The sequence below is a fragment of the Corapipo altera genome, unplaced genomic scaffold (assembly GCF_003945725.1).
Source record: "Corapipo altera isolate COAL_440 unplaced genomic scaffold, ASM394572v1 113, whole genome shotgun sequence".
Lineage (NCBI taxonomy): Eukaryota > Metazoa > Chordata > Aves > Passeriformes > Pipridae > Corapipo > Corapipo altera.
This window is the reverse complement of record NW_020884895.1, coordinates 3,143,873-3,165,023: the sequence shown is the minus strand read 5'-3', so window position 1 is coordinate 3,165,023 and position 21,151 is coordinate 3,143,873. Positions and strand designations below refer to the sequence as shown.

Here is a 21,151-nt window from a genome sequence, read left to right as displayed (position 1 = left end):
CTCATCTCCTGCAACAGCACCAGCACCATGACCAGCTACTATGCAAAGTGACTGGATGGAGATCACCCAGCAGCACGAGCATTCCCTATGGGAGGCACTGAAGACACCTGGGTCTGAGCCTTCTCAGGAGCTGGTGCTTCCCAGAGTTGGACAAATAAGTCAGCTAAAATGGTCCAAGAATACCAGCCTTGTGCTCAGTTGCCAGCCTGTCGACTAGGTTAAAGATAGCCAGCTACCAGCAGGTTTCCTGGCCTCTTGCAGCTGGTGGCAGCCCTCTTCTCATTTTAAAAAGTAACACTAGCACTTTAGCACTGAGTGCATCTAAGGTTTGGACAACTCTTAGTTACAATGTTTCCCAAACTAACACTCCCAGAAAGCACTTGCAGAGGAAGAAAATTACAGTGTATATCTAGTTAATGAAGCTGCACAGATGGAGATAGGATCTGAAGGGTGAAAACAAAACACAGAGCACAGCTCCACCTCGAGCTGTAAGAGCAGGTTTATCCTCTGCTGCAGGAAGATACCCGAACCAATGCCTTCATCGCTTCTGGTTCAAAACACCAGCACAGCCTGCAGTCCTGCCATCTGAGTAGTGGGCTACTTCATGTGCAGGGACTAGAAGTGAAACCATGTGCATACCAGCAACTTTTAAAACCTGTGTGGCAAATCACTCCATTCCCAGAGCACAGGGCTCTTTCCTTGGCAAGCAGTGCAGCAGCAGCATCAGACACACTTTCACAGAAAATAAAACAGATCTCGTATTCCGAGATCACTTGCCCTGGAAAGGCCACTGTAGCCATACAGGGTGGGCACGCAGAGCACAGTAGTTCAGGATGCCTCAAATCTTTCACTGAGAATAAAGTTAAAAAGTTGGGTTTGTCAAGTCTGCCATAACTAGATTTTGGTCCTTGAATTCCGCAGGACACAAGCCCAAGGAAAGCACCATCAGGAACTAAGCAGAGACAAGGAACACACATGGCAAGCCACCTAGTCCCAGATTTTGGTCCAAGGTACATGTGTGAAGCTGGCTCTAAGTCAATGAGGAGCTGAAGGTTTGATGTATCAGACAGCACACAAGGAAACACGGCAAGTACTGTTTCCACTGTTGTCCTTGCCATACTGTGCCTGCAATGGATTACTTCTGCTTTTTGAACTGGGCTGAACAAAATTCCAACACTGAGCAGAACTGCTTGCTTATGTAAAGCTGAAATCCAAACTCCTCTTTGTAAGGAATGAAGGATGATGCTGTGGCCATGGTTTGCACACAAGCAGCACAAGAGTCCGTTAAAACAGACAAAAGCAAAAAAAGACTGAGGGAAGGAAACGAGGGTGGTGGTTAGTTTTGAGCTTTCCTAGGAACAGGAGCTGACTCAGCCGTCTTCAGTGCTGACTGCCCAAATTGTCAGACTGCAGAAGGCCAGAGAGATTTACAGTAGGGCTCGTGACAGGGATTCAGACCGGATGCACTCATATCTGGCCCTCTTGCAAAACACTTTGCTGTTCTAGCAGGAAATAGGTTGCTCAGGGGCAGCTTCTCTCTCATCTCCTCTTGCGATGTAGCTAGTCTTGCTACTAGATTAAAACTTTAAGAAGGAGTTCTCAGTAAGTCAGTGCTGAGGAACTGAATTGAATCAGAGCTTCCAGAGCCTTTGATTTCTGCTTATCCTAAACAAGAACAGTCACTGCACAGGCTCCTGTTTAGCACTTTGCTTCTGTTTGTACCTGGGGCTGAAACTTTACTTTGCCACAGACTGCTTCAGTACAGACCCCCAGGTTTTTTTCCCTGACTCACTGCTACCCAGGGGAGAGGACTGAGTTTTAAGCTAAGTCCTCATTATTGACTTCCAAAGCTGTGTTAGATGGACAGTAAGAACAATATTCCTTGGGGACAGAAGAAACAGACTGTAAGTGTCCTTCGGATTCAGAGGTTGAGCATGAGCTTCCAAGATAGAAAGTCTAGTTCTGAGGGCTGTAGCCTGGAATAGGTTTAGAACTAGTTTAAACACAGTCCCAAAACCAGCCAAACTTAAATGTCTTTTTCCCAAGGTGCCCTTTATCTTCTGCCTCCATGTAAACTTTATTGCAAGGGTTAATACTATGCTAAATGCACAGCAGAGATTCTCATCTCTTAACATGAAAATGCTTGGGCTGTACCGATGCTGATCTGCAAGGATGTTACAAGTAGCAACAGAGCAACATCAGCTTCCTGACTGACAGCAAGATTCACAAGGCTGAAGAATACTTCATTACAAGGCAGGCATGAAAGCCTGACAGCTCAAAGCACTGAAGGCTGGTGGAGAACAGACCTGCTCAGTGAGATTCACACACAAAAGAGCTATTTCTGGCTCAGCAGGTAGATTTGTTTATCCTCTGTCAGGAGCTGACACAGAGCAGAGTCTGAAGCCAGCAATCATTTACATGGGACAAGGGACTGGCATTATCCTAGCTCTGGGCCCTTCCTCCTTCATCTTATCATGTGCCAGGGAACATGAGGTCACACAGAGTAGGGACACCTCGAACAAGGTGCCACTGAGCTACACCCCTGCCAGGGTGTTCTCAGTCTACTCAGGCACCTTCCTTCAGTACAGGTCAAATGCTTAGATGGTAATAAGGACCATACTCTCTTGAACAGGCTTACAGAAAAATAACCAGCAGAGCAGCACCATACCCCAAATTCCCCTGATTACCTGACTCTTGATGCCTTGCTGAGTGATGAAAGTCTTCAGGGCACCTGTTTCAGAGTTCTGAGGATAGCCAAAGTCCAGGATTTCTACAGAAGGGTAAAAGAAGGTTAGTTCAGAGCTGCAAGGTATAAACACACAACTATGCTAACCATTCCTGTAAGGGGACAGCCAACTACTGCACAGGCACCACTTACACATTGACTTTCTGGATAAGTCGCTGTAGCATTCCTTACTAAGAGAAAAGAAACATTCTTGCTACATTGAGTCAGTGCAATAAGTTGGAGAGAAGGCGTGATGGAAAGCTGTCCAACTGATGAATTTGCTGATTTTTAAACACACTGCACTTCAGGACTAAATATCAACTAGGCTAGCCATGTGCACAGGGCACACTGAGTTTTTCCAAAAACACCCAAGGGACAATAAGGAGGGTTAATCCAACAGCAGAGCAATCTATCTTTGCAGCGTTTTTTCAGGTTTTGTTGTTCTTATGAAGATGTAATAACAACCAAAATCTGAAACAACAGCTGAGTAGTGGCACTGCATGGGAGGGAAACATGTTAACTACAGACAGTTCACTTAACACCAACTGCCCTCAAAGAGGAAGAGAACAATCCTCAAGAGATCTAGAGGAGAGAGAAGACCACTAACATGACACTGAGCAATACCATAGTGGGAGGTTTGATCTCACTGTTGCCTATAAGGAGACCAGCAGTGACTGACCAAAGAAGAGAAACTGAAGTCTCTTGGTCTGTCCTGAGATAACAGAGAGAACATCACTGTGACTCCTGGTTAAGAATCCCAGGACACACACATGTGGTGCTTTGTCTGGAAAACAAATTGAAACATAACTAATACAAAGTGCTCATGCTATGTGAAACAGGGACAGCTCAAGGGCACCTCCAGAGGCAGGCTGATATCACAAGCAGCTGAAGGGACACTGTGTCATTAATCTGTGGAGCGATATGGAGCTGTTATCACTGGAGGAAGTAGGGCTGAGACAGAGGAGGTTCGGTTTGATTGATTTCCTTCTGTTCAGGAGTGAGCCCAAAAGACAACTCACTAGGGGCAACCAATTGCAGCTTGGGGTGACTGCCACTGTACACTGCTAGAGCCACCTGGGCACTAGCCAGTCTTGGAGGTGCTACTGACAGTCCTCATTATATACCTCAGCGTAAGGACAGGCCGACATCTACGCAGGATCCCCTCAGAAGCTGGGCTCCAGTACCAGCTGCCTCAGTTATACAAGTGCACAGCTCCCAAAACTTCAGGAAAGTCAGTCACAATCAGCACAAGGCTATGGGCTTGAGGTGCCATCCACACTGGCAGTACAGATGGCATTAGAAAGCAGAACACGTAATTTTGAACTCCACCATACATGTTAAAAATACTTCAAGGATTATTACTACATCAAACTAAGCTAAGGATTTTAGAATGACCGAGTGCAATGTCCTGTAGCAGATAAGGGAAACATCTCACCATCCAGCAGCTCATAGATCAGCACAAAGTTGTTCTTTATGTTCTCCTCACTGATCTTCCCAAAGTAGGCAGTCATCACGTCACACATCTTGTAAAGGAACTCGAACACCATGGCAGCGTTGACATTCTGCTTGGTGACAGCAGCCAGCCAGATGTTGGAGCGCTTGACATGGAAGAAACTTGTGCGGGCGATGTTGGTGACCGGCGAGCGCACCTGCTGCCGTGCGTGGATGACATTGACGCGGAAGGCGTCGACAGCATTCCGCCTACGAGACCACCACCAGAGGTAAGTCAGCACCCTGAGCATGAACCCCAGCTGGCTGCACAGTTCTGCTTATGCAGGTACAGTCAGACACTGAACTACACACACACCAAGCTCACCTAGAAAGGGTGCCCGGGGATGTCTCTAAGACGGGACAAGTCAAGACTCTGAGCAGAGTTAGACATCAAATTGTGAATAAACTAAAGGAGAGAGACTGCTACTGGTCTCTAGGGAGCTTTGGACTACAGTGTAACTGTAGTAAGGAGTCAGATGGCAACGGAACCTTTCCTTCAATTAATTTTGACAGCACTCCAAATTGATTGCCATAGCTGGGAATAAACACATTAGCAGCTTATGGCTCCAACAGTCCAGTTTTGACCAAATACCCAGTTACTGTCTATGCTGCATGCCCAGGCCTTCACACTCTTGCCCCAAAGCAAGCTGCAGTCTCCCAAGACATGTGTCAATGGCAGTTTCTTCCAGAAATACCAAGGAGAAAAAACAGAAAAACCTGTCCAAGTGACTCAACAGATGTCAGTGCCCAGGTACACCCCAAAAGGGAGCTTTAGTTCTCAGATCCACCTCACCTCCATACCCCACACATCCGGGAGAGCAGACTCAAAGCAGCAGCAGGATTAGGAACAACGCTGGCTTTCCAGTTACACATCACCTCAGCCCTGTTTGGCTTCAGAATAGGTGTCTTGCACCAGGACTTAGGGTCCCCACAGTGCAACAGCACTGTGCCAGCAGCACTGCATGGTGCAAGACCATTTATGGTCAAGGGTTTTGCCCAGTGCTGAAAAGGTGCTGTGCAAGCTGCTGCTGTCTTTGATCCAAACTGTCGATGCACTATCAACAGGGGAAAAAACACTCCTGGCTAAACAGGGATTCTGAGCAGCATTCTGGATGCCACCTCTTCACACTACAGTTTCCTTATCTGGTAACTACAAATCAAGATAAACTTCCCAAATTAACTTAAAAGTCCACCAATCCCGAGAACATGGGAAGGAAGCCCAAGTGCTTTATATGACAAGACCAAGACTTAAAGCAACAGTCTACACACCAAGCCAAGATTTATCTAGTCATGCTTTATTACTCACACTCTCAGACACCGTAGAACAGGGGGTCTGACTGCAGCATCAAGGCCATGGTACTGATTATGCAGAACCATGTTTGAGAACAGATAGTAATATCATCCTTGCAAGCAAGGATACAGGCATACAAACGCTTGTAAGCACTGAGAGTTGTCAACAATCCAACAGATAGTTCCAAGTTTGAAAACAAAGGATATTCAAAGGAACATATGCTATCACAGCAGGTGTTTGCTCCTTGAAGGTCTGGGGACATATGCAGTAAACACGTTCCCCATAAGCAAAATCCTGTCTTTCAAATACTTCTCAGATTATATTGCTCCAGAAGGTTTGCAAGTTTGAGTTAAATTAATATTTCATTTCTACTCAAGATTTTCCATAAGTAATTTAATCTAATATAAAATAACAATATCTAAAAGCCCCAATCCTCCCTTCTGGTAAGCCTTGTAAGGAAAGTCCAGCTTGTTCTGGAGCATTAGCCCTCCCAGCCTCAAGTTCTAACCCACTAGATGAAGAACCAGAACCAGTAACCAGACTGGTGCACATTAGAGGAGAAGCCTCAGGTCAGGGAGGCTTTTCTAGCACACCAGGTGCCCACTGTGCAGTGCCAGTGGTGGTCTCTTACCTATTGCTACAGCAGCCAATGAGATGGGATGGACAGAAATGGCGCCAGCGGAGAAAGGAGGAGTGACAGCAACAAGAGAAAGGGTTAGAAACACACACACAAGGCACAATGAATCCAAAGAGATAAGAAGAGACCAAACAGCACCCCCTCCCCCTGCTCCTGGGCACAAAAGGCCAAGGTGGTATTGGATGGACAGTAACAAGCTACGGCAGCAATGAAGCCCTCGCAAGGTACAACGCTGACGTGCCATGGTCAGGCTGTCAGTGTGGACTGGCTTGTTTGGATGAATTTTAGGGCTAACTGGGCATTTATTCCAGATGAGCTGCACCTGTATCACATCAGTGATACCCAGTCTGCTCTGCTAATATAGGTAGCAGGCCTTGGAGAAGAAAAACCCCAAAGCCTCAGTCAGAGGCATCACCTGGGGACACAGCAGAGTATCAGGTATCTTCTTCCCAGTCTGCCTCAGAACAAGGCTACATGTCTGGGTGGGAATTTCTCTGACAGTACTTCTCATTTGAAGCTGTTTGGGTTGATGCTTTCTGGTTTGGTCCAGCCAACAGGAAATACAGCAAGTTTGATAGAGCTGGAGCACATCTGGAGAGATAGGGCACATCCTGCAGATTCAGACACTGCTCTATCCAGCTTGCACTTTTTCCTTAAGAATCAAGAGCCACGAAGCCGACGTGATGTATTAGAAGCTCAGAAACCAAAGTCTATTACATTTAAAGTGCATGCAGTTTATCACGTAAGCTGCTCAGTCCCAAATAGCTTAATTTTTATTACATAGCTGCATTCTTAAATGCAGGTAGGTTCCCCAACGACTAAGTCACTGAAGAACAAGGCACCTGAAAATCACAGTAGAGCCCTCCATGGTACCCTGAATTAAATGCATGGTGTTTTGCCTCTTTTTTTAATAAAGCTGCTTATACATGCAGCCAGCTGCTATACGGACAGACGCGCTACATGCAACAAAGCCATTCTAAGTTGCAAGCAAAGAAAGTTCAAGTTTTGTGGTACTTCTGCCTTTAATGAAGTCAGAAGAAGGATTTCCTCATGTTTGTCACTTTGCTCATTACATCTGAGCCGGTATGTACTTCTTTTAGGCCCTTAAACAGTGCAAGGGGAGGTGTTCTTGTAACCACAGATGACCTTTAATATCCCCCAACTCAGAGGCTGAGGCTTCAGAATGCCAAAGGCAATGGCCAAGACCAAGGAGTCCTAAGAGTCAATCACTCACAAAGACAGGGAGCAGTTATGCTCATTTCCTATTCAACCTACCTCCCAACAAGCTGGGTGGGCTCAGCCCTCAGATCTACTGCTTAGGAACTAAGAACTGTATAGTACTCTAGAAGTCCACTACTTGGTTGTTTGGGTAAAAACAGTAATTCTACAGAGTACAAACTACAGTATCATGGCTATTCCCTACCTCCCACTGAAGATTAGGACACTAAAAGCTTTTAAGTAGATCTGGCATTGATGCTAATGTTCAGACCAGGAAACGGCAAGATTGTTGGTTACTTGATTACACCACAAGATGAGACACAGCCGTTTTACAACACCTTGTTCTGTAAGGCTACACATTTAAAAAAACTCCAAACAATTTGAAGGCCTGTTGAGAAGGAATCCAACACCTTGGGGAGCAAGCTTGGTTAACAGCCAGCACCAGCTCCACCTAAGTCACAAGACTGACACCTCCACAGGAACTGAACGGATGATTTCACACAAGGGAACACTAACTCCTCAAGTCCTAGAGAAAACACTGGAACGTTTTTGGCACCCTTTACCAAGTGAAAAAGTTAGGACAGGATCAGGAAGGAAATAACATTTTCTAGTTTTGTCTGGCTGGCCAGCAGGAAGTACTTTATCACATACTGAACATAAGGCACTCACTTTATAAGAGAAATAAGCCAAGATAAAAAGCAATAGAAGACCACATTAAAAATAAGTACTTTGCTCCCCAGTTTACATCTCCACAGCCAGAATGCCATTTAAATTAAAAGGCCTTCTTGAATAAACACCAGCTTGAGCACAGTCTTTTTAAGTGTTTCAAGTTTGCAAACCACAAAAAAATATTTTTGCAAGAAACTGTAGTAAAAGTGTCCCTAGCCCTCACCCGAAACATTCTCAAGATTTATCTATAATCCAGACTGGCTTGGCTCAGTCACTGTGATACCAGCTTTACAAAGTCAGACCTGTCATGTGAACTGCTCTGAAGAGCTTTAGCTAACAAGTACTGAAGACTGAAATGAGTTTGCATAGTAGAGAAGAGGCAAAACTTCATAGCCACTGGCTTTCTGCTTGAGAAATACAATGTTTCCTTGGCTCAGCTATGTGTGGAAGTCCTGGAATAACTCAGTCAACCTTAGAACAGTTACTTTGCCTTAGCTGACCTAGAACAAGCCAAGAGACTTAAAAGCTCATTAGGTGAAGCCTCATTACAGACACTGTGTTGATTACTCCTCCCTCAGTGAAACAGTACAAGAAGCCTTGACTAGCTACTAGTTCTACCTCAACTTTTAACCTCCACTAGACAACCCATAACCAGAAGGGATACACTCTTCAGACCAGACCAATCTGAAGGTAGACTGGCTTGACTGTTTTTTGTAATTTATGGCAAAGAGTTATTTCACAGCACATCCTACTACTAGTCACTGTGAAGACCTGATAAAAAGTATTTTTTCCTAAACTGGCTTCAAGGATCTCTCTCACTGGACTTTGAACTAACACCTACCACTGCTCTGCTTCCATTAGCTGTCTTAACTCGTTAACTTAATTACTAACTTCCAGTCAATGCCTGACTAATGAAAACCCAATAGGAAGAGTACTGTTGTGCAAGAAACCCTTAGACTTACGGTTTTCAGCCCAAGCAGCACCATCACTCGATAGTGGGTTCCTTATAGCACTATCCACTGCCTACAAGACACCATATTTTTAGTAAGATCCCTTTTGGGAACTAGCAGCCTAAGGATTGCACAGATCCACTCCAAGTGAGCATTGTAACACTTCTCTGAAGTGCAATAAGACACCTACAATCTACTGAAGGTTTTCAGTGCTTCCCACAACTTTAAATGCCCAATAAATGTCAGATTTTCCCATAGCAGGCTGCCATACAAAGCTGGGGGACAGAATGCCAGCCTCAGGAGTACAGCCATGGTTACTACGAGACTGCTTGCAGATAAAACTTTCCAAGACCATGGTTTCCTGCCTGCCTGTACTTGATGTTAGACTTCAGTGTCTGAAACTAATTCAGAGCCCTGGCTATAGTGTGTGACAGACAGTTCCCACATTATTGCTCCTGTAAAGTTTTAATGATTACAGTGAGGTGGACTCCCACAGTGGCAATCCATGTGGCTGAAGCATTTGGAATCATGGCCAGATCTCTACCACCCAAAAGATACCTACCACCCAGGTTTGGCTGCAGGCCATCCTTTACTGTAGGTGACCAGGGCTTAAACTTTTTTTTTTTCTGAACTAAGCCTAGAGCAGCAAGTTGAGTTGCAGTCTTACATGCATGCACAGCTAATGCAGAACAAAGCAGCTCTGGGTTGTTTACTGCACCAAAATGACACAGAAATGCAAAGACCAGGGATGCAACAGGAAGCACTTACCCAATGTCATCCCGGTAGACTCGAGAGATTAAAACCTCTCCTTTGTGATTATAGATGAATAAGCCTCCAATCATGGTGGAACTTTAGTCTTCACTTCCCATGTTGCTTTAATACCTGGAGCAAGAGAGGGCATATATCAGTGGGCTGCACAGCAACAATTTGTAGCCAGGACTGAAGCTTAAAATTGGCACTGAAATAGATGCAGGTTTACTTCTCATTACAGAAATCAGCATGGACAGATTAAGCCTCAAGTATTAGTATCCACGGCATACCCCCTGAATGGGAGAAAAAACATAGGCCTGGAACCACAAGCAAATCAAAGACCCTTTATCTCTCCAAAGACTGAGGTATCAATCAGAGGTAGTTCACAGTCTTTTTGAACACAGTTCACACAAATGTCTGAGATGTCATCAAGCCTATCACCATATGGCAGGGGGCTCTTGGCAGCAAGTACACCTCCGTGTATCACCACTTTTACACAGTTTTTACACATCAGTTTAAGAGCCTTTGCTAATCCCTAGCAGCCATACCAAGACACAGTTCAGAATCCAAACTGAGAACAATTTGCTATGAGGTACCACTGGAATGGGAGATCTCAACCATGATCCACTTGAATTGGGGGACAGTGCCTCAGAAGTTACCCTCTTAAACTGCTAATCTCCTCTTTCTTCAAAGGCAGACTGTTTTGGAAAGAGCTAAAAAGCTGGTAGACATTATTGATGCAGAAGACTTTTAAAAATATACAGCTACTTCAGCAGATCCCATTCCTGGAGTCATGCCCTCCTATACACTTAGGTCCAAGTCATAATACCCACAGCAGCAACTGCTTGGTTGGCTTAGTCCCGAGAAGAGCACTACAGCTGTGACAGGGCAGGCCTTGGGATGAGCACACACGTACTTCTGTGCTTTGGCACTGCAGAGCATTAGATAACAACCATCTCCACGCTGCTGTCTGGGTGGGTTAGCCTACACCCACTTGTCTGGGCTGGGCAGAAAGGATAGGGAGAGGCCAGTCTAGAGACACATGTGGACAGTGAACTGATATGTGTCTGTTCAGGAACACTGCAACAATGAAGTTAAAGTGACCCAACCTTGGATCATCTCAAAGGTCAGAAAAAAAAGAGAATACAAAAAAAATACACACATCAGAGGGACAAAGTGACTTCTGGATTATCAAGAGTAACATATCCTCTAGAAGTTAGAATTAATAAACTGAAGTAGCTGCCCATTTGAAGGCACTGCAGATGTGAGTTCTGTGCTAAAGCAAGGTTTATAGTGCAGCTACTACTTTTAATTTTAGAAAGACAAAAAACCTCCCTTTAATTTCTTAAACCTTAACAACAATATTTTTAGCTATACCTAGTGAGTCCTCACAGAAAAACATTACTCATACTTCTCTGCTATGGGTCTTCAGCTTCCAGATGTCTGCTTCTGCTCATTAAAAGGAAAGAAAAAAGAACCAAAAAGTCAGTGTTAAGTTAAAGTAGTGAGAAAGAGAGCAACAGTTTTCCCAAAGCTCAGTCATGAACTTTCTGGCTTTTACTCCCACATTCTGCTGGTCAAGTGTCTCTGGCTATTAACAGGCTGCCTTCTGCCACTTGTCAGTGGCTTCACATGGCACTGTCATCAACATTTCTGATGTCTGACTCTCCATCTAGCACAGAAGATGTTTTCAAATATGTTTTTCTTCCATTCCCATAACTAACACTTTATAACTTCAGAATTTACTTCCAGGACAAGCCTCTGTAACCATATTTTGTTAAGACAGAGGCATAACCCTCTGTAGTAGTAGGTTCCCATGTAGTTCCAGAGTAGGAAAAGCCTTCTGTGGCTGTTCACTGTCCCACACAGGTGGACCAAGGCTACACAGTGTAGTGGCAGCAAGGTCAGCATCCCAGAAGACAACCCTGTTGGTTAACAGAACAAAACCACTGTCTCAGATTTAAGGAAGTGGCTGTACCACAGACTCACAACTACTTACACACACAGCCCTAACAGGCACGAGGAGGCCACTGAGAGATAACCTGCAGGGCTGGAACCCAAAACACGGAGAACTGAATGCAGCTGCCCAACAAGTTTGGCAGATGCTGAAGCTGTAGCTCAGCAAACATTTGAAAGGTCATTCACACAGGCCAAATGATGAAAAAAATGAGCACCATTACACCAGTGAAAGCAACTTGTTGCCCACTCTAGGAAATTCTTTCCCATTTACTAGTTTTTTCATTCCAGATAAGAAACAAGGATGTGTTTTCAGACTGCTACAGTGCTGGTTTCCACATTCAGATATGGACTATTACAATCAAAGGTGAGGAAGAGTTCCTGTGTCCCCTTTAAGACTTGCACTGTGTAGAATAGCTTCCTGAAAGGTTATGCAACTGGTCAAAGCTGGATCATAAGAATCCTACAAACCCTTTCCAGAAGAATCCTAGAAAGCACATCCTAGTCTTAAAAATAAAAAATAATCTCCCTCTTGGGTTTTAATGCTGCTTAAGTTATTTGTTTCACTATTTTTAGCATAAAGGAAACGTCTGCTTTGATGAGCAACAGGATCAGACACACAGCATATACAAGACAAAGCCTCCTGCCAGCATGACAAGCCAAACACTTTCTCAAAAAGCCTTGAATTTTTGCTATTTTACCGTAAAACACGTAGAAGACTGCTGATCAAGTTTAGCAATGGAAATTAAAAGTCTCCTCTTAAGAAGATCTACAAACTTTAAATGTTGACTGAGATAATGAGGCTTTGCTTTCTCATGTTAGGTTAGAACATACTCTGTAATAGCTTCACTAAAGTTACTGGCAGAAATCAGCATTTTTAATTGCATCACAGTACTAGGCAGCAGAGCCAACTGCTTCCTCATCTTTTATGTTAGTAAAAACATGTTAGATGGAGAGCAGATACAGCATGATTCAAGGGCTTTCAGTCTTTAAAAAATTCTCCATCAATGCAGTGAAATTCTAGGCTTCTTCCTCATACAAAATACACTGGGAGCTGAGTTCAAGCCTCAAACTTTCTATGCAAGGTTAGTTCCTGGCTCCAGCTTCACTGGCACATTTAAGAGCTGCATTGGTTCATACTGCAGAGCTGTTTGCTCAGTGTATTGTCTCCAATGTCACCAAGGAAGGGGCAGTCAGGTAACAGAGGACAGGTCAAGAAAACACTCCCCAGGAGATCCCCCTGCAATGGCTTTTTTATTTTAGAACTCTCAATGAATGTCTTAAATATTTGCCCAGTTTCCTCTCATCAGCAGCATCCCAGGGCAAAAACAAACAAACCAACAAACCACATTACAGTTTTTTTATAATCACTGTACAAACCATCCTCCTTTTTGTTTTAAGCCTGCTTTTTCTTCCTTACCCCTGCTTTGTTTAATGGCCTCCAGTTCAAGTGCAGGAAAAAGCAATTAAGAACTACCCCCCATACTCTAATCTCCAGGCCACTCAGGATTTTGCAAATCTTCTCCAATGCCTCCATTACCCTTTACCCAGAATGAGATGTTCCCACCTTATTCAGTTTGCTCTTCACAGGGAAACTGCTTTATGCTCTTGTCCTTCTTAGTGCCTTCCTCTAAATGCTTTGCTTCTGGAAGTGAGCACAAAACTGCACAAGTTTTTCAAGATGTAAGCAAAGCACGATAAAGACAGTATGACAACCACATATCCCCTGCTTTGATCTGTTTCTAGTGGTTCTTGATATTTAACTTACATTTTCAAACCACCACTCAGCAAGAAGCTAACTATTTCATCACTTATCCTTACTCTAAGATCACACTGAATTCAGTCTTCAAGTTGATTAACTACATTACAAGTACTGCTAGAACTGCCTTTGCTCCTTCATCTGCCCACCTCCTATATGCACCAATGTACCATTCTGTATCTTGAATTCAGGGTGCCATTTTATAGTCCCATCTGCACCTCTTCAATCTACTTTGCCCTTACTACTTTGAATACTCTCATATCTACACACATACCCCCACCATGACTACTGACTAGGAGTACTCTTACTGCAAATCCTTGTTTGGTACAAAACAGAAGTACACAGAGATTTGCCACCAACCAGCAGAGGGGTGTTAGCTGTGCTACACTGGCAATGCAGCTCGACACCAAACCTGCTTAGAGTCAGAAGTTACTGGCTCTGTGCTGTGTCAGCCCCTGGTTAACACACGAGGTGATACTTTTCCTTCCTACAGATTTAGCCACGAGATCAGGACCATTCTGCCAGTTTGTTTTATAATGGCAGCCTACCAGCATAAATATACCTGAGACAGGCACTAGCATTATTTCATGTGTAGCAGCAGCCTGCCTCCATACCAGTTACGATCCTCCTCAAGCCTGAAAGAACCCACAATTCTACAGCTCCACAAATTAAACCTGAATTCACATTTAAGTACAATTTATCTAACTTGATTTGTGTCAGACAATTGGTAAAGCGTTTCCAGGTACCAGCAAAGTCACAAGAGTTAAAAACAAGTGAATACAAGGAAACAGGTTTAGATGATTGACCCAACTGCACCAGCTATCTGCAGTAGCTGAAGGACACAACCAGTATCAACTCTTGCTGCACTCCCATCTAATGGCATCAGGGACCAAGGAGGTCTCAACTGCACAAGGTATTTAACACATTTATAAGCAGATCTCCCTTGCTCCTGCTTGACTTCTGCAGTTCAGCATCTTGAAGAGTTCCAAGCATCACAAGCATAGACAGCACAATAGAATCAACACAGCTCACAGCACTTACTGCTTTCTGTCAGGCTTCACCAAGTTTGCCCACGATGGGAGTTCAGGGAATACGGACAACGTTCCAGTCTTTTGCTCAAGCCTTGCCTCACATCCCTGCGAGACACAACATCAGAGTGACTGCACTCCATCTCCACTACAGAATACTTCCCTCAGCTCATGGAAGCATGGCTACACAGCTGGACACTCAAGAGGTGGACTGACAAGAGCAGAGATCTATGAACAGAGAAGAAAGCTATACAAAGGGCTGCATGCAAAAGAAAGTTGCTTAAGCTTAGCAAGAAGAATGGCTCTTTAAGATGACAGTGGCTCTCCTTGAAGTGGCTGCAGTGAAAATAAACCTGCTTTGTTTTGATCCTCCTTTGTGCTTCAGTACAAGTTTCACAGATACTCCTTTCAACTATTTCAAGGTTACACTGCAACTAGAATGAGAATTTTAGTGGTACTACTCAGACATGGTATGATCTTCCACACATTTTAAAACAATTAATAGTTTTCTTTACAGATCAGCTTTGGAAGTGAAAGATCCTAGTGCTTGCAGTGGTTAAGAACTGCAGCGAACAGAGTTCAAATTATATTGAGACTGACATTCAGTGACTCATGGCTGCTGGAATCAGAAGGCCTCAGAATAAGAAATCCACCACAGGAGATGGGTTCATCTGCTCTCTGTGCATTAGCAACATGACTCAGAAAGCATTGCTCAATCAGCTTTCAGTGACTCATTCTGCTCCTCTCCACAGTCAGCCTTTTCTAGGGAGATTGCCCTACACTGCTTCTGAGCTTCCTCAGCCTAATATCTCACTGTCAGACACAGCTTAAGAGCAAAGCCCACCATTTCTTTGTTTATCACCAAATGCCTGGAAACCAGGATGACTCTAGCTGAAGCCTTTGGGTTAATGATCTATCAACTGCATTTTCAGAGCTTTGCAGCTCCACTCCTTCTGTTTCACCAGCTTGAACATATGGTGACTCGCTCCACACTGGTAGCTACAGTCCTGTTTTCTAGTTCCAGTATGGATGGATTGCTTCCAGTTAAGGTACAGAGATGATCCACATGTATGTTTAATTCACACCAGTTGGTGACTAATCACCTCAATTTAGAAAAACAGCCCTCTCCCAATACACTCTGCATTCTTCAAGCAGCTACCAGGGTAGGAATGAGATCTAAAATCTGAATGCAGCTCCTACAAACACCTAAGGCCAGTATGCTTCCTACCCTCCTGCCAAGTGCTCACATTCCCATATACTTCTATTTCAACCCATAAATAGAAAAGGATCATGAAGAACATCACAGACAGACCACATACTTTTACATAACTTATAAACCCACTAGGAGTTAAGATGACATGGAAATGACTTTCCAGAATACCTTTTCACTTCACTGAAGATGAGAGCATTAAAATACACCTTTAGAGCAACTGTGGCACAGTTACAGCATTAAGACAGCCAGCTACAAAAAGAGAATGTGCATAAAACCAAGTGTCTGGGATGCAGATTTGAATGCATTTCAGCAGTTATGTAACAGAAAAGCAGCAGGATTAGCTGGACCTACAGTGACTGACATGGTAACAGGAGCTTCCTCGAGAATCAAGCATACCTGTCTCAAATCATGCCCCACTGCTCTCACTGTGCAGGGGATGTGCATTAAGGAGAGTCTCTCTCTCAAACCATCACAACACGATTGATGAAGCCCCAGAAGTCAGTCTGCAGCAGGTGAGCTGCAGACCAAGGGAGCCCATAAGGCACAGTATCTGAAAACCTGGTTTTGTCCACTGAATCCATCAGAGATGGAAAATGCTGTGGTTTTTAGGTCTGACCTAAAAACAGGTGGTTCTCCAGAAGCCAGACTTTGCTTTTTCAGGCCTACACTGTGCCAGCCACTTGGAATGTGTGGGTGCAGTCAGGAGCACAGGGCCAGGCAGCAGAATCCTGTTGCTGGACTGTCAGTAGCTTCACATATTCTGGGATGCAACAAGTGGCTGAACTGGGAGCTACCTAGTGAGACGATGCACTAAACCTGCATTTAGCAAGTCAAGATTCAGCTGGTCCCTCCTGCAGCATGTAAGAGCCCAGCCTTCCTCTTCCATTTCCTCTTCATCAATTCTGACTTAGAATAGCTGTAGAAAAATGAACAACATGCAGCACGGAGCTTTCTTAGACTAAACAAGGCACACATAAAGAATCGACCAACCAGCACAGTTTGTTCCCTCTGGAGCAGTTTGTTTGTATCTGCAGTAACTCTTCCAGAAACCACAGCACACGGTACCAATCCTCCAGTTCTGTCCAGTGCATTAGCCTCCCATGGTGTCCCTACTTGAGAAGCCATAGCATCACACCAGAAACAAGATACCACTGTAGTACCAGTCATCCATTCATTAGGGTATGAAAGACAAAACTAAATTCTAGCCTAAATCCCAGATATACAGATATTCAAACAAGTTATATTCTCGAATACATTTGTCCCATAACCTGAGACCTTTCAGATGACACCACATAGACCACTAATCCTTCCCTGCACCAGCAGGGACAGGGGTAGCTTCAACCTATATCACATGCTTTGGAACACAGTTCTCTGCCTTTTGTAACCATATTTGCACAAATGAAAACAAACAAACAAACAAAGCTGATCTTCTCAAATTCACTGCTGAGGAAAACCAGTGAATTTTGAGTCAGCTTTCTACAGTGGTAGGAGGAACATGGCTGCAGTAACTGCAGCTGCAGGTCCAAGGCAAGAGACACTTAGTTGTTCTAGCTCTAAAAGAATTAGGTACTGTCTGGAAGAAACATGTCATTATCAATGTAATGTGCCTACAGTCTAAGGGTACCAAAGTCACCATAAATTTGGGATGTATATTGGCACTTCTGTCTCAGGAAAACACAGTTGTTTTTATCTTTCCACACCAGTTTCTCTAAGCCCAATGCATGCAGAATCTGTGGAACTCCTGAGCCAGGTCTGGCTGCATCTGATCAGCAAATCCTCTGTGTCCTCTCTTCAGAGGTGCAGTGGTGACACGGCAGCTCAAGAATAACTGCTCAGGAGCAGAGTCACTGCAGGGACAGTTCTTACACTGCCAATATAAGAATGTAACTACAGGTTCACTTTACGACCCCAACAGCCCCAGGATTTGATGAGCACCAGTAGCATCCTGATGGTGCAGAGTGCATTTGTCCTTTCATTTTAGGAGGCAACTTTGGGATCAGCTGTCTTTTCCAAAGCCAGCTGTGCGAGTGCTATTCTCACCACAGAGAGACCTCTCCAGGAGAGTCTGGCACTACAGGTGGGGAAAATAAGCATGAGGCATGATCTGCCTGTTACCTTCAACCAGTCACTGACAGAGCAAGCCAAGGGGGCTGTATGAGCAGGGCTGAGGGGACTCCTGCTCACCTGCAGAGCCATTTTGGTCACAGCCCCACGGTGATACAGGCCATGAGCTTCACTGAGTCCCCTGTGCCATCAAGTACAGGATACAAACAAACAAGATTATCAGCAGTGAGCCCAAGACCCAGCTACTTGGACTTTGTCACTCTCATTAAGGGGCTGCAAGTTTCCCACAGCACAGACATCACTTACTTTGAATAAAAAAAGGAATGCTGATTTCTGTAATCTACAGAGCACATCCAGAAAACAGTAATCACAAGTCAGTGAATAAGCTGGTGTAAAGCAACCAACCCCTTTAGTAGTCTATTAAAAGACAGTTTGGGTTCTGACTTAACAGCAAGTACGACTTCTGTGCATTAATGAGCTTATCTAACTAAGCAGTTCAAGGTACATTAGCTGCTCGAATTCTCATCCAGGAAGAAACCAAAAGAAGTACTGAAGCTCTTGAGGGCAAATCACCAACTGCAACCATTTCTGCATTCCAGAAATCAGTATGATCTTGGACAAGTGACAACAGTTGAAGCAGGAGGAGGATTAGTCAGGCTGCTCTGGCAAACTGGACTTGTTGGGAAAACCCATCCTTTCAAGCTAGTGCTAGCCAATATCAACCCAAAAGGCTTAAGGCTCACAACGATGCCATCACCCCACCAGCTAATCCAAGCACCTAAGCTTTGCTTAGAGGGCTGCATTAGTCACTTTCCCGGAGGCCAAGGGCTGCACTTGGTTTTAAACCAGAGTAGTTGCAATCACTTCATCCTGGGAAAGACAGGCTGCATAATTTACTTAAGGGGCATACCCTGAGCTAAAGAGCTCCTGAGATAAACCCATCAGTTTCAGAGAAACTGTCCCTATTTTAAACCCAATCCCATAAATCCCCATAGCCAGTGGGCAGGAAGAGAAGCACGTTCTCTTAACAGGCTCTCCTCCTACAGCCTCCTTCTGCGTGCCACGCAGCACACAGCCACTCTGAACAGTAACAAGAGATAAATACTGACATGGGGAAACACGAGAAGCTCCCTTACTCTGCTAAAACATCACAGGAACAGCATTAACACACCTCTCCACCTTATTTTGATCACAACCTTATCTGAATGGCCCCAATGCCTTCTAATTCTACCAGTTCTAAAGTCAGTCTGAAGCAAATTCTGCTTGCTTTTCACTCCTGAGCCAGAAACCTGAACAGTGACTTGCTTTCTGTTCGTCTTCTGACAGAAGAGGGTAGAGGTACAGAGTGCAGTTTGAGTAAGACCTTGTATTCTGCAGACCACTAATGGTCTAGGTGCCCTGACTTGCCAGCATTTCTCTCTCTACTGTTACTGGAGAGCAGATAACTGCATTTCACATTCTGTGCCTCTGCCTGCAAGCTTTTAGCTGAGCTGCCAACCTCCCACCAAGATCAAAATAATACATGACTTGCCAGTAACTTTTGACTCCATAGGTCACTCACTAAAGGCAAGAAGCTGACTCTGCCTTTCAGACCAATTATATTTTGGCACCAGAGGCTGCACTTTTCTCCATCCTCCAGTTAACCCTAAGAACAGCCTTTAAATACTCTAATGGTCTTCAGCAGTATAAACTTAGAAAACCAGTGCGAGACATTGTGCTGCCAAAGATAGTCTTGGCTTTACTACTTTTTGATGCAGGGATGAGACAAGAAAAGTTTAATTAAGGTTCACAGGAAGTTTCTTTACAAAGCCCATTTTGTTTAGTGATTGTTCCTGCTCCACCAAAAAGAAAACAAACTTACAACAAAACCAACAGAGATAGTATCAAACTGGAGTGCATTTCCAGTCCTCTTTTGTTTGAAAGAACTCAAGATGTAACCCTGCAGAGCCTCAAGACTCAACTCTCCAAGGACCAGAACTGTGCTCTCTCACTCAGGAGGAGGAAGAGCCGGCCATGATACCCTTCAAAGGCATCTCCAATCCTCTCCCTGGAACATGGCCACTCTGCAGCCCAAAGAACACCAGGTATCTTTGTCACTAGATGTCAGTAAGATGGCATTTCCTACAGAAGAGGAGAGATGCCTCCCTTCTGACAGGAAAAATATGGAAGTAGACAGATTGGCAGCATCTCTTCAAATTTGAGATTGTCCCTCCAAGCAAAACTCACAGGAACACACACAGTTTTTACTGTAGGAAAAAAAGACTAGCTACAGCTCTGACAGCATTCAAGCAAACGTTGCCCAATCAGACACCACATGAGCCCATATACAGTTAGAAGCCTGCAATACCTAGACTTCTGAGCCACAGAAGCCATCCAGACTCACCTATCTGGGAAAGTTCCAGGCTCAGATTTTGGCAGCCTGAGGCTAAAACTTGATAGCAGCTTTGTCATACTAAAGCAAGCAGAAAACAGATCATGGACTCACACACCTTACGGAGAGAAGACTAGATCAAAACCCAGTCATTTCCCATTGGGGAGAGAGGTTAACTGTACTGGGCAATAAACACAGGCTGTGCTTCCTTCAGCTTTCCCAAATCCAAAAACCTAGCCCAGGGAAGAATGGAAGTCGAAACCCATCTAGGAGAGCTGCTGGATGGGAGCCTCAGAACAAGCAGTTCAGCATCAGCGGCGCTGCGTTCTGCCTCAGTAGGTTTTCCAGGGAGGAAGCAAAGGGTGCAAGCCATGACCCAGCTAATTCACGTTTGGATCAGCAGTACAGGCAAATAATTTTCGGTAAAGTTCCGGCCAGATCTGACTGTAAAAAACCTTTGCTCAAGCTGACCTGACACATCGGTGCCGGCCTTCCTGTGCCACACACAGCCCGACTCCGTCCCCACCCTCACCCGGTGCAGCACCGCAGGACTGCCACACAGGTATTCCCGGCGGAGAGCTCATTAACAGGAGCAGTTAATAAGCCCCCTCAGCCCCAAGCAATGTGCGACAGTGGGGTCGCCCAGCACCCCCTCAGAGAGGGGCTAAGGAAAAGCCCTCTCGGGGGAGCCCCACCTTCCCTCCCGATTGCGGACTCGCTCCCGTCCCCACGGGCAGCCGGTGGGGACCTCGCCCTGCAGCCACCCCCCGCCCCGGGGAGGCCCGCGGACCCCCACCCTCGGCCATCGCCCACGGAGCCGCCCCTCGCGGTGGCTCGGCCACCGCCCGGCCTCTCGCGGCAGAGGGAGCCCGGCCGCAGGCAGCTGCCCGGCGGAGGGCCAGGGACCGCGCAGCCCTGCGGGGAGAGCGGAGCGCGACCCGGGGTCTCCTCACCTGCCGCCGCCGCCGCCGCCGCTGCCGCCCCGCGCCCAAGATGGCGGCGCCGCCCCCCCTCGTCCCGCGCCCCCCC

At 45.2% G+C, this 21,151-nt stretch overlaps 1 protein-coding gene across 14 annotated transcripts in view; it reads right to left on the bottom strand.

Moving 5' to 3' along the window:
* Positions 1-21,133, bottom strand: part of AP2M1 (adaptor related protein complex 2 subunit mu 1) — a 28,523-nt gene extending 7,390 nt beyond the window's left edge. For 3 of the 14 annotated variants that reach the window (XM_027647388.1, XM_027647392.1, XM_027647379.1), the window contains exons 1-5: positions 21,082-21,133; positions 9,750-9,866; positions 6,139-6,144; positions 4,161-4,426; positions 2,688-2,770 (exon numbers count right to left, since the gene is read on the bottom strand). In XM_027647388.1, the coding sequence (XP_027503189.1) occupies positions 2,688-2,770; positions 4,161-4,426; positions 6,139-6,144; positions 9,750-9,823 (429 nt within the window). In that variant the 5' untranslated portion in view covers positions 9,824-9,866; positions 21,082-21,133. Of the gene's footprint in view, positions 1-2,687; positions 2,771-4,160; positions 4,427-6,138; positions 6,145-9,749; positions 9,867-14,487; positions 14,510-20,134; positions 20,197-21,075 lie in introns of those variants that run through there. The other 11 variants (XM_027647385.1, XM_027647389.1, XM_027647390.1 and 8 more) reach the window with 9 other exon arrangements.
* Between the last annotated feature and the right edge of the window lie 18 nt (positions 21,134-21,151).